This window comes from Panthera leo, chromosome C2 (genome assembly GCF_018350215.1).
Source record: "Panthera leo isolate Ple1 chromosome C2, P.leo_Ple1_pat1.1, whole genome shotgun sequence".
NCBI lineage: Eukaryota > Metazoa > Chordata > Mammalia > Carnivora > Felidae > Panthera > Panthera leo.
In genome coordinates, this window is record NC_056687.1 from 46,180,478 (window position 1) to 46,197,477 (window position 17,000).

The following is a 17,000-nucleotide window of genomic DNA, read 5'->3' on the forward strand; positions in this document are numbered from 1 at the left end:
GCACGAACTGTAAGATCACGGTCTGAGACTAAATCAAGAGTCCTAATATGCTGAACGGACTGAGCCACCCAAGCTCCCCAGAGAGTAAATTTTAAAATTTCTCACCACACACATAAAAAGGGTAATTAGGTAAGGTGATGGGGTGTTAACTAACATACTGTCATCATCATTTCATAAATATATACATGTATCAAATAATCATGTGCGGCTTAAACTTACACAATGTTATATGCCAATTATATTTCAATAACACTGGAAACAAATAATGAAACCAATCCATTATGTACGTACCTGGCGCTGTTGTTCTTCAGGGGAAAGCCTCAAGGAACAGGCACGATGGTCTCCCGAGATGAGTTCATGAGTTCTTGGCTCGCTGCTACAGGGAACAACCACTGGCCCCAAGGATATGCCATGGAATGAAGCACTGAGGATGCTATAACCCCGAAACCTTGGAAGACCTCAGACTGAGGCCTCCATGCCAGGCCAGAAGCCCACGTTGCTGACCGCTGGCCTTCGGGCTCCTGGAAGGAAATGCATAGACTTGTACCGCACATGCGTAGTGCACTCCCTCATTCTGGTCTCTGGCAGTCCCACCCCTACCCAGGCTGCCGGCTGGGGACCCGGTCCCAGACACCAGCCAGGCACCCTGGGATGAGGAGTTTCAGCAATGCGACTCTGACTGGGGCGAGGGGGAGCCTTCAGCATGGATTGAGGTTTGCTTGATAGATGGTGTGAGCCAGACTGCTTCCATTCGGAGAGAAAGGGTTCCTGACACCTGGGTACCCAGGTGTTTCTCATCCCAAGAAGCTAATTGTGATGTAGATTTATGCTTGTTGCTAGAAGCAGAGTTCTTTTTAATACTGTTAAGTTAAAACACTCTTTCCAATATGATTCCACCTTCCTAAATGAATATGAGAAATAATTCTGAAAAGATATGCATAAGTGATATTAGTAGTTGTTTTAGGTAGCCACCGTGTGTGTATAGTTTTTAATTTTAATTTCCTTTTATTAGTTTCTGGTTTTTATTTGACGTTTCATGTTGATAAATGTAAACATAAAGAACTGGAGAATATTGGCATTATCTGCTGTCCATGAAGCTACCTTCATTTAATGTTTTTAAGGCAGTGTCAGATGGACATATCTGGCGAAGTCTGGCTGGCTTGAGTTAGCAGCTGATCCTCAGGTTTGAAAGCCAGCTTGAGTCAATATGATGGAATGAGTGTGTCGCTCATTCATTAAAAGAGGAGCCAGCCTCTTTCTCCCAAGCATTGAGGGTTTGAAGTGGCCAATCGTAGTCATCCCACTTTACTTTCTCTGAAAGTGCTTTGATTTCAGGCCCATCCAGAGCTCTAGCAGGAACCTAGGTAGTGAATGATAAGGTTGAGTGATCAGCTATAATGAGCCCAGGAACATCCACATATACTTGTATAAGTAGAAGAGAGACTACGTAGGAGAACAAAGGAGAGAATAGAACCGGTCTTATTTTTAAGATTCTATTTATAAGTAATCTCTACACCCAATGTGGGGCTTGAACTTACAACCCCGAGATCAAAAGTCATATGCTCTCCCGAATGAACCAGCTAGGCACCGCTGAACTGTTATTGCTGTTGCTGAGTGCTTTTGTAGTTGGAAGCTCTCACAACATTTTCAGGAGGAGGGCAGGAATATTTGTCGACTAAATTATTGTGGTTTGATGGCACTAGGAGAAATTCAGGCCAATAATACTTCTGGGTTCTTCATTAGAGAAACCATTATCAGTTTAAAGCTGAAGAGTGTAGAGGTCCTTTATAAAACAAACCTTTGATATAGACTGGGGTTAGGCTACTAATGTGATTTCCCTGACATTGGATTGTTGTCATTTTCTTTAATAAAAAGATTGGTTATCAGCCTTCAGGAGAGACTTTCTAGCGTTCTTTGCTTCATACAATCAAAGTATGATCTTTGAAAAATAAACTCAGCCCTAAGTCTTGCTAATGATGTCTCTGGCCCAAAGGGCTGCCTCAATACAAACTCCCTTCTCATTCTTTCACACTAATGTTCCTTTACTAGAAATCCCTATCTATTTCCTAATAATGTCCATTGTGCATTGTTTGAAAACAAAACAAAACCTATTTGCAGTTATGGAACTTACCCAATTCCCAGTCTCTGAGGGTCAAACTTTTAATAAAGTCTCTAGTGAGGACCTTCAGGCTTACTAAAAATTTCACTAGGTATTATTAATTCATGCAAATCTCTTCAGCTAACCAGTTAAAATGAACCAATTCATACAAAGACATTAATGATTTTAGCAGCATGTTCTAAAAAATGAAAAGACAAAAGCGTTAACAAGACAGCAATAATAACAACAAAATTACTATACTAGTATAACAAAGCTTCATAATATCGATAAAACATCCACTGTTAATGAAAACTTTCCCTGGTGGTCCTTCATACAGTGTTTCTATCTTGAAAAAAAAAAAACTGTTCACTGGTGTTACCAAGCTCTCTTACATATTTGTGAGATAAAATGTTAACATTTTTCAGTGTTATGGTTCACTTCTGACCACCTATTTGCTGTAGGCAACACCTTGCTTTACTATGCCGCAGGACCCAGTCAGTTAATGGATAGTACCATCTCAGAATGTATGGTGAGTTGTACAAAAAGTTAAGTTTAAATATTAACCAAAATATGTAAAAATAACTTGATTAAAATCAATCTTATTGATCTCCAGTTTGTGATCCTCTTGTGCAGAATTTGAAACATGAGCTGAGAATCACGGGACATAGTCCTAAGTGACATGAGAAATGTTTTAAGAATCCATGAAACTTGATGTCAACTTGATGATAAGTTGGATATGGGGGGTGAGGATAATGTCAATGTCATAGATGGTCCTGAAGGTTTGAACCTGAAGGTGTTGAATGTCTCCCTGTTGCTGTTAGGATATGCTTGAGAATCTTGACCCTGGACTATGAGGTCCTGTGATATCTGCCCCCTGACTCCCATTCTAACCTCGTTTGCCACCGCTACTCCACTAATTTACTGTGCTGTAGACACTCTGGTTTCTTAGTTCCCAGAATACACCAGGCTACTTCCCAACTCAGAGCCTACAAATGCTATCTATGTTATAAATGCCATTTGTTTCACTTCTTCCCCAATATCTGGTTAATTCACATATTGTCAAGGCTTTAGCTTATGTGCCGTTTTCTCTGGGAAAATTTCCCAACTTCTATCCCCAGACGGGGGTAAGACCTCTATTATATATACTTCTCATCATAGCTCTTAGTAGAGTTGTAATGATTTGTTTAGTGTGTTTCTCTGCACCACAAGATGATAAGTTCCATGAGGGCAGGGACCACGTTAGACTTGCTCACTGCCCATCCCAGGAGACTGCCCTCACCTTATGTGTTATTTCCTCAGGGATACTTTTCCTCTCCCATCTTCTACATTCTGTGACAACATGGGGAAGTTAATAGGGAAAGCTCTTTCTTGGTACAGGTAATTTCCCTTGCAAGTGTGGTAAGTTTGAGGCATGATTAGATATTATGGAAATATCCCACAGACATCAGTTATGTGGAGTGATCAGGGCTGTAGATGATGATCTGGAAGTCAGCTGCATCCAGCTGTGAGTTACTAATTTCTAAGAGAAAAGAAAGGGTCAGATGGAACTTCAAAAATGCCTATGTTAAGATGGAAACAATGTTAAGAATGACAGGATGGTTGAATTTTCAAATATTTTAGAAAGGTCAAAGAGAACAAAGGTTCTGAAAAGATAATTTGACTTGATGGACAGGTCATTGGGGAGTGCAGTCTTTACAAAATGATGGGAATGAAATCTGGGTTGCAGGTAATTTAAGAGAGTTAATGAAAACAGCAGGTATAGAATTCTTTTGAAAAGTGTGGTGCTAAAAATGGAGAGAAATGGGACAAGAACTAAAGAGGTGATAGTGAGGTCAATTAAGGTTTTCCAAAATAGGGCAGAACTGTGCAGCTACAGGGAAAAAAACAACAACAAACAAACGCCACTTTCACAGTGGGAGTCTGAAGTCCGTTGAATCTTTTGACCACTTTTTTTTTTTAAGAAATACTATTTCCTTGGCTTTTACTACACTACACTATCTCTCCTCCTCTTCATTTAGCTCTCTCTCCTCTCTTTTTTTTCTCCCCTTCCCCCACCTTGGAGCTGTGCTTTCCAATAGTAGCTCGTAAACACATAGCTAGTAAGTACTTGAAATGTATATAGTCTGAATTATTATGTGCTGTAAATGTAAAAATCACACCAGATTTTGAAGGCTTGGAAGGAAAATAAGTTACAATACCTTATTAATAATTCCATATGGATTGTTGAGGTTATAATATTTTATATATATTGAGTTAAATAAAATATATTATTAAAATTAATCTCATATTTTTTACTGTGTTGTTATGTGGGTCCCTTGCCCATCTCCCCACCCTCTTTTGCACCATTTACCCCAACTGTCTGCCTCATGACCCTCTTTCACTACCTGGAAATTGTCACTCTCCTTCCAGAAATCGGGTCTTTTTATGTTTTTCTCACAACTCACCCACTTTACCTTTTCCTGGTAAAATCTGTTCAGCTTCCAGATTTGAGTTTAGTCATCACTTCTTCAAGGACATCTTTCTATCACTTCCCCCACACCCTTACCCTCCACAAGTACGAATGACAGTGGTGACCATAGTGGTGGTGAGTAATGACAACATTTAGCATTTAGTAAGGATTTACTATATATTGGAATCTCTTCTACTGTTTTAAACATAATTCATTAAATCTTCAAAACTACCTTCTTATTCCCCATTTTAAGACTATAATCCAGTATAAAAATTCATTTTTTTTGATGTGCAAATTGACTCACAGAGAAATTAACTAATTTTCCTGAGATCAGTTAGAAAGTGCTTAGCCAAGATTCAAAATTAGGCATTCTTGTTCCAAAACCCATGGGGTTAACTACTCTACTATACTGCCTTTTCAGACTAGGCTAAGCTTCTCTATTATGTTTCCAATAATCTTACCTTTGCAATAGTGAAGTTGTAGTTACTTAATAATTAATTTAGGTGATTATCTCTCTCCCATAACTTTTTCCAATTATGTAAGGAGAGGGGAGGCAGATACCATATCTGCTTTTGTTTCGTGTTTAACCATAGTGCTTAGCATTGTAGCTGGCATAAAGTAGACACACAATATAGTTGAATACAAGTATACAAAATAAATGTATCAATATATGAAAGAAGGAAGGAAGGAAGGAAGGAAGGAAGGAAGGAAGGAAGGAAGGAAAGAAGGATGGAAGGGCAAGTTCCTCCATATCTCCAGTTATGGATTTCTCTACTGAGCACAGCTTAATCTACTACTTTCTATTTCTCAACTCCTACATGTGTCTAAGGAAGTCAGACTCTGGCAACAACAAATTCAGTGATCCTGTCTAGTATGTACTAACTTAAGAATTTCTGAGCAATTAGTTGATTATGGATAGCTGATTCATTCAATATTATTTTAGGCAGAGCATGTCAAAATCGGATCAGCCATTAAGTAATCTGCTATGACATAATTATGAGAACCAAGTTCTCTAATTACACCCATACTGCAGCCAGATTTGGGGCTACTTTCTAGTCCTCCAATACTTCATGAGCTTTCATGCCTCTGACACTTTGCTTAGCATTCCCTTTCCAACTTTTCTCTGCTAAGAAAATGTCTATATATCTTTCAAGGCCAGGGTCAAATGTCCTCTCCTGGGTAATCTATAATAAAACACACTTTTTGTTGTGTATGTGTGTGTCTTATAGAGATGCTAGACCTAACTGGAGGATATTTTAATATGATTGCTCAGTTGAGGATATGTCTGTATCCTTGTGGTTAAGGTTGGAAGGTCCACCGGAGAGCTGGGCATGCAGTGTCAGTCACAGGGGGAAGGGTTAAGCCCTCAGATTCAGAACCCAGGAGTGGAATGCCTGCTCACTCTTTCATCTTTCACATTTTTAGAAATGGATACCTTGGGGCTGAGCCAGGTCTGAACTTCCAGGTAACTGGGAAAAGACATCTGCCTCTTAGAAGTAGATTTGGAGATAGGTAAGGAGGCCTTGCCATAGCGAACCATAAGTGTAAGATGAGCGACTCACTCATGTAAACCAGATTATCAAGATCAGCAGGCTTCAGACTATTTCAGCACTCTGATCTGTCACAATCAGTTATGAGATGCATCACAATTGATGCATTTCTAATAATAAATAGTTTAATACGATTTACCTTTTCAAAATATAACTAGAGTCAATTCCAGATTATCTCAGGAATACTTTGCTCACTCCTTGGCATCAAAATATATCTTGAATGTGAGAAAATAAAGAAGAGTCATAGCTAGCCAGCAGGCAATTGCTCATTACTGGAGGAAGCTGAGAGGAGTGTCAACATCATCTCCCGACTTGCTTTCTCAGTAGAGAGAGAGTGTTGAGAACTGCTCTTCTAGTGGTATATTAACACATTTTATTTCCCAGCGGTTATCTCCAAGTCTAGTCAAGACATATATACAATGGATCCCTCTTAATCTCTGTGCTGCAGGGATTCGTTTGGGCCGGAGTGAATGGAAGAACAATGTCTTCTTGTGGCTCCCAAGGGTTTCATAGCAGTGGTGACTACTTCTCCGGGGGGAAAATGAGAATCTGGAAAAAGGTTTGGGGGTGTGGAGATTTGCTTCTCCCACATGGAAATTTGATCTCTACTGTCAACCTAAAGTATTATTTTATTTGGGAAGAGACAGTTTTCTTACAGAAAGCCTTTTTAACACCCCCAGGCAAATTAAGTCACTCCCATCTGTTCTCACAGAGTTCTGAATGTATGATTGTACTATAGATTCTATCACTTTGCATTATAATTATTTGTTTACATAACTGCCTCCCCAGTAGAGTAAGTTGTAAGTCACAGCAAACAGGAACTGGGGTCTTATACTGCTATGAATTACTATGGCTTGTTAGCACTATGCTTGGCATTCTTACAAGCACTACTAATTTTTGATCATAAGTCGAACATGACCAGAAAAGCAAAACAACATTCACCACATTAAATTGGGTCTTTTTTGTTATATTTGATTTTTTATATATAAAAATCTTAGCGTCATCTTCATTCCACAGCTTTCATCTTACATGGTACATGAGGGGCATCCAAACATTTGTTGATTCATTTGTCATCCTTGTCATGTCAACATACAAAATGTCGCATACAGAATAAAACAATGAGTCACACACAGAATTGTTTTACTGAAACTCAGATCTGATGGAGTCAGTCCCTTGGCAAATTTATTCAGGGCTTACTAAATAAAATTCAAGCTCCTTGATTTGGCATTCTGACCTTATCCTTTTTAGGATACTTCCTGTTTCGATATCACTGTATTTTACTCCCACCAGGCATTTTGTATGCTAGATAATCTGGTCTAATCCAAAACAGAAAGTCCCAGAGGTCTCTTTCACAATCACCCTTCCTTCTTTTGCCTTCCAGCTTTCTGTAGATAATGTCACTCAGTTCCAAGGCTTTACATATTCATATGCACATGACTCCTAATCTCTAGCCTTATCTTTCACATTCAGTTGCCTCTGACATCTTCACTTAGATAACTGCTATGCATCTGAAACATAACAGTGATCAAATAAAACTCGTGTTTCTAGCTCCCCCAACCCTGCCAAGAAAATATTTCTGCTCATCTCCTTCAATTCGAGAAATGCTACTATCTTCCCCTCAGATGCTCAAGGCAAAAAAATCTAGGCATTTTCTTCACTAGCTCTTTAACCCCCTCACACCTGCCTCTTAAATCCACATCGTCAGCAAATCCTGTTGATTCATCCTCAAAACGTAATTCAAATCCATCTACATTTCTCATGTCAATGACTGTCATCCTTATTCTGAACAGGATACTGTCAGATCCTCCCACCTGGTCTCCCCACCTCCACCCTTAGCTTTCATGATCCATTTTCTGAAGGACTGATAGAGTGTTTGTTATTAAAATGTAAATAAGGTAATGCCATTTCTCTGCTTTAAATACCTGGTTTGGTAGACAGAATAATGGCCTACCAAAGATGTCTTCATCCTAATCTTAGGAAATTGTGAACATGTTATATTACAAGCAAGAGGGAATTAAATATTCCTGGATTATCCAGGTGGGCCCAATGCAATTTTATTAATGTTGACACAAAGCAGAAGAGTCAGAATCCAAGTGAAACAATGTGAGAAACATTTGGCCGTTTCAGGCTTTGGAGGTGGAAGGGGGCCATGAGCCAAAAAATCCAGGCAGACTCCAGAAACTAGGAAAGGCAAATATCGATACTCTAATTTTAAACCAATGAAACTCATTTAGGACTTCTAATCTCCAGAATGACAAAAGAATAAATTTGTGTTATTTTAAATTACTGAGTGTGTGGCAACTTGTTGCAGTGCAATAGAAAACTAATACACCCTCCAAGGCTTCTCAATGCACTGAGAACCCTATACTCAGGGTTATAAACCCTATGAGAACAACTTTTCAATCCCATCACCAACCACTTTCCCCTGGCTTTTGTGGATTCTTCAAATATGCCAATTTTATTTCTGCCTTAAGGAATTTTTACTACTTCTTCTGTACCTATCATACTCTTTCCCAAACTGCTAGGTCTGGCTTCTCACTACCTACGTCTCAGCTTGACTGCTAACCTTTTCCTATAAAGCTTTTCAAACCATCTGATCTAAAGTAACTCCCAGCCATTCCTTTTCACATTACACTATTTTACCCTCAGCATAGCATTTCCTAATTTTTGCTATTGTTCTTATTTACATATACACATATTAATGTCTGCTTTCCCACTCTGTTAGAATGTAAGCTCCATGAGAACAGAATCTATCATTGTGATGGCTCATAGTAGGCACTGTAAAGTGCTCATCACATGAATGTATGAACTAATAGAGCAATAAATGGCAGGCGTTCTGTGGTACTAAACTTCAAGACTTGCCAAAATTCTTAATTAAGCATAAAATTTTTCGTAAATTTGTAAGAAAAGTAGAATACTAACGAATGAGCTACATGATTCTTTTCACTGATTCCATGAATCTTTCACTGACCCCACGTTATATCATGAGCTGAGTGGAGTAGTAAGCTAGGAGCAACATTCTTCATTCTTCTACAGTTCCTTTGGTAGTGTCTTCCTCCATCATTTTTTAACTAGCTCTCGTTATAGGAGAAAGTTTCCCCTTGGTGCCATACTAGCACAAAAGAGAACTGTGGTCCTCACCTGAAACAATCACATTACTCTAGAATTTAAGTTCTTTTTTTTTTAATGTTTATTTTTGAGAGAGAGAGAGAGAGAGAGAGAGAGAGAAAGTATGGTTGGGAGAGGAGCAGAGAGAGAGGGGGAGACACAGAATCTGAAGCAGGCTCCAGACTCTGAGCTGTCAGCACAGAGCCCAGTGCAGGGCTTGAACCCACAAATCATGAGATCATGACCTGGCTGAAGTCAGATGCTTAACCAACTGAGCCACCTAGGCACCACTTTAGAATTTAAGTTCTGATGGGAGGGATTTTTTTTTCTCTTCTTTGTTCTTTGTTATGTCCTTGGGTACATTTCAGAAATATGCATGACCCTGATGTCAATGAGTCTGTAATCAAGGAAAGAAAAGCCACAGTTAACCTATGAAATGCCAGGGGACCACACGATGCAAATACTGAGACTTGGGAGCCATTAGATGGGTAACAAGAGCTTGGGAGGTTGGGAAGAAGATAGATGGATGAGCTTATCCCAGGAAAGCTATATAGACACTGGTCTAAATATTAAAGGGGGGATAGGATTTTCATAGATGGAAGAAAATGGTGGCAGTAATACAGAAGAGGTAAATACAGATGAGACAAAAGTCACAAAATGAGGAATGGAAGTGACATATTCAGAGAACCATGGGGAGAAGGGCTTGGCTTAGAGACGGTACGTTAGGAGAGCAGAATATAAAGAGAGAAAACAAGCTCAAATGGTTAAGAGTTACGACAAACAGGATGAGTAATTAACCAAACAGAAATTGAGATTGATGGGCAATCTCAATAGTGTAATGGGGATTCATTACACTATAAATGATGGGAGTTCTAAATAAGGGACTAGTTTGAGGAAAGGAGACTTTTTGAGAAGCTGCTTCTGGATTTGCAAGAAAAAAAAGTAAAGTTTATTCTAGTAACTAAGATGTAAGATTAAACACATTATGAATATATTTCTAAAGGAAGATTCTAGGGGCACCTGAGTGGCTCAGTTGGTCAAATAAATGTCCAACTTCAGCTCAGGTCATGATCTCACAGTTCGTGAGCTTGACCCCCACGTTGGACTCTGTGCTGACAGCTGGGAGCCTGGAGCCTGCTTCGGATTCTGTGTCTCCCTCTCTCTCTTCCTCCCCCGCTCACGCACTCTCTCTCTCCAAAATAAATAAAGATTAAAAAAAATTTTTTTTTTAATAAAGTGTAAACTGATTTTAAAATGAGGTGGGAAAGGTGCACTTTATGACTTCTGCTCACTCTACACCTTCTTCTCTCTGTGGCAACAAATCTTAGCTTAGTTTCCACTTCTTTTATAAGCCTTTAATGACCAATCCAGTGGGAATTTTTTCCTCCCACTTAGAATTCTATATTCAGATTCAGATTGATGATAAGGATAAATGGTATAAATGGACATAAATTAAAATCAAAACATAGCCCTTAAAATTTTTTTGGAGATGGGCATTTGCTTTACTACCCAGGTCTCAAGGGATACATTATTTCTATTCAGTATGTCTGTAATGTGTAGGAAATTAGGTCTCCCAGGCTCTGATGTCAATGCCAAGTTAATCCCCTCAGAATTATTTAAAATATTTAAACCATTCTCTATCAATGACATAAACATTAGCACCGACTTGTTGGTAGAAATATTTTCCTAAACAATCAAAAGGATAGAGTTTTATTTCTGCATCTACTTTAGAAGTCAGCGCCAGACAACCAACTAGCTTCCATAAAACTCTTATCAGAGAAAACCAGGTAAGAAATTATTTAAAACTTTCTCTTTCTCTCTCGCTCTCTCTCTCTCTCTTTTTTTTTTTTTTTTTGATGGAAATATTAACCTCTAGAAATATTTCTTTTTTTTTTAACGTTTATTTATTTTTGAGACAGAGAGAGACAGAGCATGAGCAGGGGAGGGGCAGAGAGAGAGGGAGACACAGAATCCGAAGCAGGCTCCAGGCTCCGAGCTGTCAGCACAGACCCCGATGTGGGGCTCGAACCCACGAACCGTGCCACCATGACCTGAGCCGAAGTCGGACGCCCAACCAAGTGAGCCACCCAGGCGCCCCTAGAAACATTTCTTTAAATTCTTTAAGGTTTTGTGGGGATTTTTTGCAATTCTTACTTTTCAATCTTTTATTTTAAATCTTCCCTTAAATGTAAAGTCTGTTGTGTAAGATTCAACAAATGACTATAGTTCATTTGTATCACTTCTGATTTTAAGAGAAGCCTAAATTACCAAAAATAAATAAGTAAAGGTGCACTATCATAGTAACAACAGGAAACATTAACAATATTTTTGAAACTTCTTTGAATAATACGGTTTGCCACTTTTACAACTTAACAGATGAAATAGATTGTTCGCTTGCTTCTATAGTGAACTGGTATTTAAAATGCCTGTGTTGGACATTCCCTCTATATTAAACAAATTGTATGAGAAATGAATAGACAGTTAACCCTGGAACAAAGTGGATGCTAGGGATGCTGGGATGCTGACCCTGTGTATAGCTGAAAATCCTCATAGAACTTTTGAGCCCCAAATAGTAGTAGTTCACCTGAACTGTTCACTAGAAGCCTTATAAAGTCAGCGAAAGTTTTCTCTATATTATTAGGAAAATCATAAGGAAGAGAAAACACATTTACAGTACTGTACTGTATGGAAAAAAAAAATCAATGTTTAAGTGGACCTGCACAGTTGAAATCTGTGTTGTTCAAGAGTCAGGTGTAATTTTAAGCCATTCTTTTAAAACCTTGTTGTAATGTGTGGGAAATTTCTAGTTTCTCTTTTGATTCTTAGAGAAATAAAATACCAGTGTAAAACTTAACTTTTGTCAGACTAATTATAAGCAACTGAGCAAACTGAAGAAAATCTTACTATTTTATGTAACTTCAAGCTGGCAAGTGTAAGGCATTTAATGAAAAAAATTATTCAAATTACACTTATATAGATTTAAAATATTCATTTCTAGACTTCAGGTTGCCAAGAGTAAGTCATTTAATGAAAATCTAATTCAAATTATAGAGACTTCAAATGTTCATTTTTTAAATATTGCTCCTAAAGGAATTAATCCAAAATAGTCTGAGATTTAAAAGTTAATAATATTTTCAGGAAGGCAAAAAGAAAGAGATCTCCCTACATCTCTCCAAAACACCTTTCCTCTGTTCCTGGAATACAAAGTGTGGTTCTGGTCAATGAATATCCAGAAAACTATCAACATGGAAATGTCCAGAGGATCAACTGATCTTCTAAGAAAGTACATAGCACAGAGCAGGCATTTAGTAAATACCAGGCCAATGAACAAATGATTCTTGAATTAACTAAAATAAACAAAGGTAGATTGAAATAAAACATTCTCCAACAAATTAGAATTCTATCAATAAGGCAAAATGTAAGGGATAGATAATTGAAGTTTTACAAATATACTAAAAGTTTAATAGATTATAGAAGCTTAAAATATCATGCTAACATTTGACACTCCAAAGAGAAAAGCCTAATACCAAAAATTCATTGCTTTACATAGAGAAAAATGTCCTTACGAATGCATCACCATGGGGCACCTGGGCGCTCAGTAGGTTAAGTGTCTTGGCTCAGATCCTGATCTCATGGTTTCGTGGGTTCAAGCCCTGCGTGAGGTTCTGTGCTGACAGCTCAGAGCATGGAGCCTGCTTCAGATTCTGTGTCTCCCTGTTTCTCTGCCCCTCCCCTGCCCACACCCGTGTCCCTCTCTCTCCCTCTCAAAAATAAATAAACATTAAAAAAAAATTTTTTAAAGAAAAAGAATGCATCACAAGATGTGAATGTATTCCTGAATGACTCGAGATACACCCAAGAGTGCTGGCAAATTATTATCATTTATAACTGAATGTCATTATCACGAAGATGGAGCAGATACTTCCCCAACGCATCTGTTGTGATGTTATCTGCAATAGGACTATAACATGCAGAAAACAATAATCATTGTTGTCGAGTAATAAGTTATAAAACACAGCAGACCTAAGACCACGTCATTGAATTTATTTAATAAAAATTGTATTTTCTGATTATAAAAGCAATATTCATTGTTGAGAATTTGAAATAGAGTAAAATACATAGAAGAAAGTGACCTATAATTCCCATTGCACAGAGAAAACCAGTATTAATTTTTGATGTGTTTCCAAGATGCCTTTCCTTTATATTTATGTAAGTATTTACTTGGAAAGTTAGGATTATTCTGCATATGAACATTATATGTTATTTTTCACACATTTTGTTATGTTTATTTTATCATCATAATAAACATTAAATAGTGACTGCACAATATCCCATCACATGGATGATTCACATTTACTTAATCGTACTGAGCAAATGTTTACCCTTCAGGTGTTTTGAATTTTTTACAGTGGACATTATATGTAAGTCTTTTCCTGAGGTTGTAAATATTTCTTTCTGCAATTAATTATCGAATTATTTTCCAGTGATGGCACCAATTCATACTTCCACTAGGGATGCAGTTGGGTTCCCATCTCAGTGTATTTTAGAACTAGAAAGGATCGTTTGTTTTTTAAAAAATTCTTACTATTTTGAAAAGCAAAACAAATTTGCCCTCTCATTTAAAATATCTTTCTGATTAGTAATGAAATAAGACATTTTTATTTTTTCAAAATTGTATTTCTTTTGAGATTTTTCTGTTCCTGTCCTTTATCTGTTTTCTAGCCATCATTTATACTGATTTCTATAAGCTACTTCTAGAATAAAGCTATAGAAGCATTATCATATTTATTGCAATAATTTCTCAGTTTCCATTTAACATTTGATTTTACTCATGATGTTTTCGATGTATAATTATATAAATGAATTTACCAATTCTTAGCCCTTAAGATTTCTCCAATTTCTTTTGATAGCATTTAAATTTATTCATGCACATGCATATATGAACAATTTTACGTTGCATGTGTGAATGGTATTATAAATGACCTGAAACTTTTTTTTTTAATGTTTATTTATTTTTGAGAGAGAGAGAGAGAGAGAGAGAGAGAGACAGACAGAGCACAAGTTGGGGAGGGGCAGAGAGAGAGGGAGACACAGAATCGGAAGCAGGCTCTAGGCTCTGAGCTGTCAGCACAGAGCCTGATGCGGGGCTGGAGCTCATGAACTGGGTGGGAGATCATGACCTGAACGAAAGTTGGACGCTTAACTGACTGAGCCACCCAGGCACCCCATTGACCTGAAACATTTTAAATACAGTCATTTTTTTTTCTTTTCCCTCCTTCTTTCTCTTTTCTGCTTCTATCCATATCAGTTTCCCTTCCCAGCCAAAGGGGTATAAATATTTCACAAATAGCCCTACTTTTCCCCCCAAAGCATTTTATTTTTAAATAGGAGCACCTGGGTGGCTCAGTTGCTTAAGTATCTGACTCTTGATCTCAGCTCAGGTCATGATCTCAGGGTAGTGAGGTCAAGCTCTGCATTGGGCTCTGCCTCAGGTTCAGAGCTGGGTTCTACATGGGGTTCTGTGCTGGCCGTAAAGCCTATTGAAAAAGTAAAATAAAATAAAAAATAAAAAAAATAAACTTGTATACCACTAGCATTGACAATAGTGAATTGCTAAGAATGTGCAAATGAAAATCGTCTTAAAAATTTTTTTTGTGGTGATAAAATATGCATAACAAAATTTAAACCATATTTAAGTATAAGGTTTAGTGGCATTAAGTACATTTATATTATTATGCAACCATCATCACTCTCTATTTTCAGAACTTTCTTACCTTCCCAGAATTAAACCCCATACATATTAAACAATAACTATCCATTTCCTCCCTCTCCCTGACAACTATCATTCTACTTTCTGTCTCTATAAATTTGACTACTTTAGTTCGTGTAAGTGGAATCATAAAGTATTTGTCCTTTTGTGTCTAGTTTACTTCACTTAACATCTTTGAGGATCATCCATGTTTTAACATGTGTCAGAATTTCATTCCTTTTAAAGGTTGAATGATATTTCATTGTATGTATATACCACATTTTGTTCATCCGTTCATTCATCGATGGACATTTGGGGTGTTTCCAGCTTTGGCTATTGTGAATAATGCTGCTGTGAACATAAGTGTATGAAAGTCGTCTTTTCAACATCACTGTTAATACATATACAGTCCCTGAAATTGTTTGGGAACACTGATACCAATTGCTGACATTGAAATTATGAATCAGCTTTCCCTAATCCATAGAGAGAAGATTTTTGCACTGAATATTTCTCTTAAGACCTCAAAAGCCATTTCTGTGCATATAATCTGATATATTTCCTGAAAATACACTGGAAAAATGTTAAAGAGTAGCTACATAGGTAATAGCTTCAAGAGATTGATACTAACTCAGAATTAGGCATGTGTCAAATCCACATAACATGCGAAAGCATTATAGAATATGTTTCTCATCCTTATGAACCAGTTAGATTGGCAGGCAAGTTGGACATATTATAAATTAGTACCTAATTTCTCCACAATTTTTTTCTCAACAGAGAATTCAGGAATGGCTGAAGAAAATCATACCATGAAAAGTGAGTTTATCCTGACAGGATTTACAGATCACCCAGAATTGAAGACGCTTCTTTTCTTGGTGTTCCTGGTCATCTATCTGATCACCATGGTAGGGAACCTTGGCCTGGTGATATTGATTTCAAAAGAGCCTCATCTTCACATGCCAATGTACATCTTTCTGGGCAACCTCGCTCTTGTGGATTCTTGCTGTGCCTGTGCCATTACTCCTAAGATGTTAGGGAACTTCTTTTCTGAGAACAGAATGATTTCTCTCTATGAATGCATGGCACAATTTTATTTTCTTTGCACTGTTGAAACTGCAGACTGCTTTCTTCTGGCAGCAATGGCCTATGACCGCTATGTGGCCATATGTAGCCCACTACAGTACCACACCATGATGTCAAAGAAACTCTGCATTCAGATGACCACAGGAGCCTTCATAGCTGGAAACCTACATTCCATGATTCATGTAGGGCTTCTATTTAGGTTAGCTTTCTGTGGATCTAATCACATCAACCACTTTTACTGTGATATTCTTCCTTTATACAGACTCTCCTGCGTTGACCCTTATGTCAATGAACTGGTACTATTTATCTTTTCAGGGTCAATTCAAGTCTTCACCATAAGCAGTGTCTTAATATCTTACCTGTACATTCTCTTTACTATTTTCAAAATGAATTCCAAAGAAGGAAGGACCAAAGCCTTTTCTACTTGTGCATCCCACTTTTTGTCTGTTTCATTATTCTATGGATCTCTTTTTTTCATGTACATTAGACCAAATTTGCTCGAAGAGGGGGATAAAGATATACCAGCTGCTATTCTGTTTACAATTGTAGTTCCCTTACTAAATCCTTTTATTTATAGCCTGAGGAATAAGGAAGTAATAACTGTCCTGAGAAAAATTATGAAGAAAAAAAAATCTCATGAAAATTGGAAACAAATGACATCTACTGTAGCTTAGTGAATTAGATGTAAGAAACCCTTCCAAGTGAAATTACACAGAGAAAATGCACAAATTATATGTAAAATACTAAAATATATCATAATACAATCAATTTAGGAAGCAATACATATGGTAGAAAATATACAGGAAAGAATAAACTGTGCTAAGTCTTAATTCAAAATAACAAAAATCAAAACCAAATTTTGAATTTATTCAAGAAACAATTTAGCACTTTGACAAGCTCATGGACTATGTCAGCATCAGGGATTGGGATTATCAGCGCCCAAAAAGAAAACAACAAAACTGACAG

At 37.4% G+C, this 17,000-nt stretch overlaps 1 protein-coding gene across 1 annotated transcript; it reads left to right on the forward strand.

Annotated features, from left to right (window-relative positions):
* Positions 1 to 15,739: 15,739 nt before the first annotated feature.
* On the forward strand, positions 15,740 to 16,708 carry LOC122198351 (olfactory receptor 5K1). The gene has a single exon (XM_042902966.1). The coding sequence runs from the start codon at positions 15,740 to 15,742 to the stop codon at positions 16,706 to 16,708; it is 969 nt and encodes a 322-aa protein (XP_042758900.1).
* The last annotated feature ends 292 nt before the right edge of the window (positions 16,709 to 17,000 follow it).

Coding starts and splice junctions, on each gene's coding strand:
- LOC122198351 (XM_042902966.1), top strand. CDS start 15,740: ATGGCTGAAGAAAATCATACCATGAAAAGTGAGTTTATCCTGACAGGA.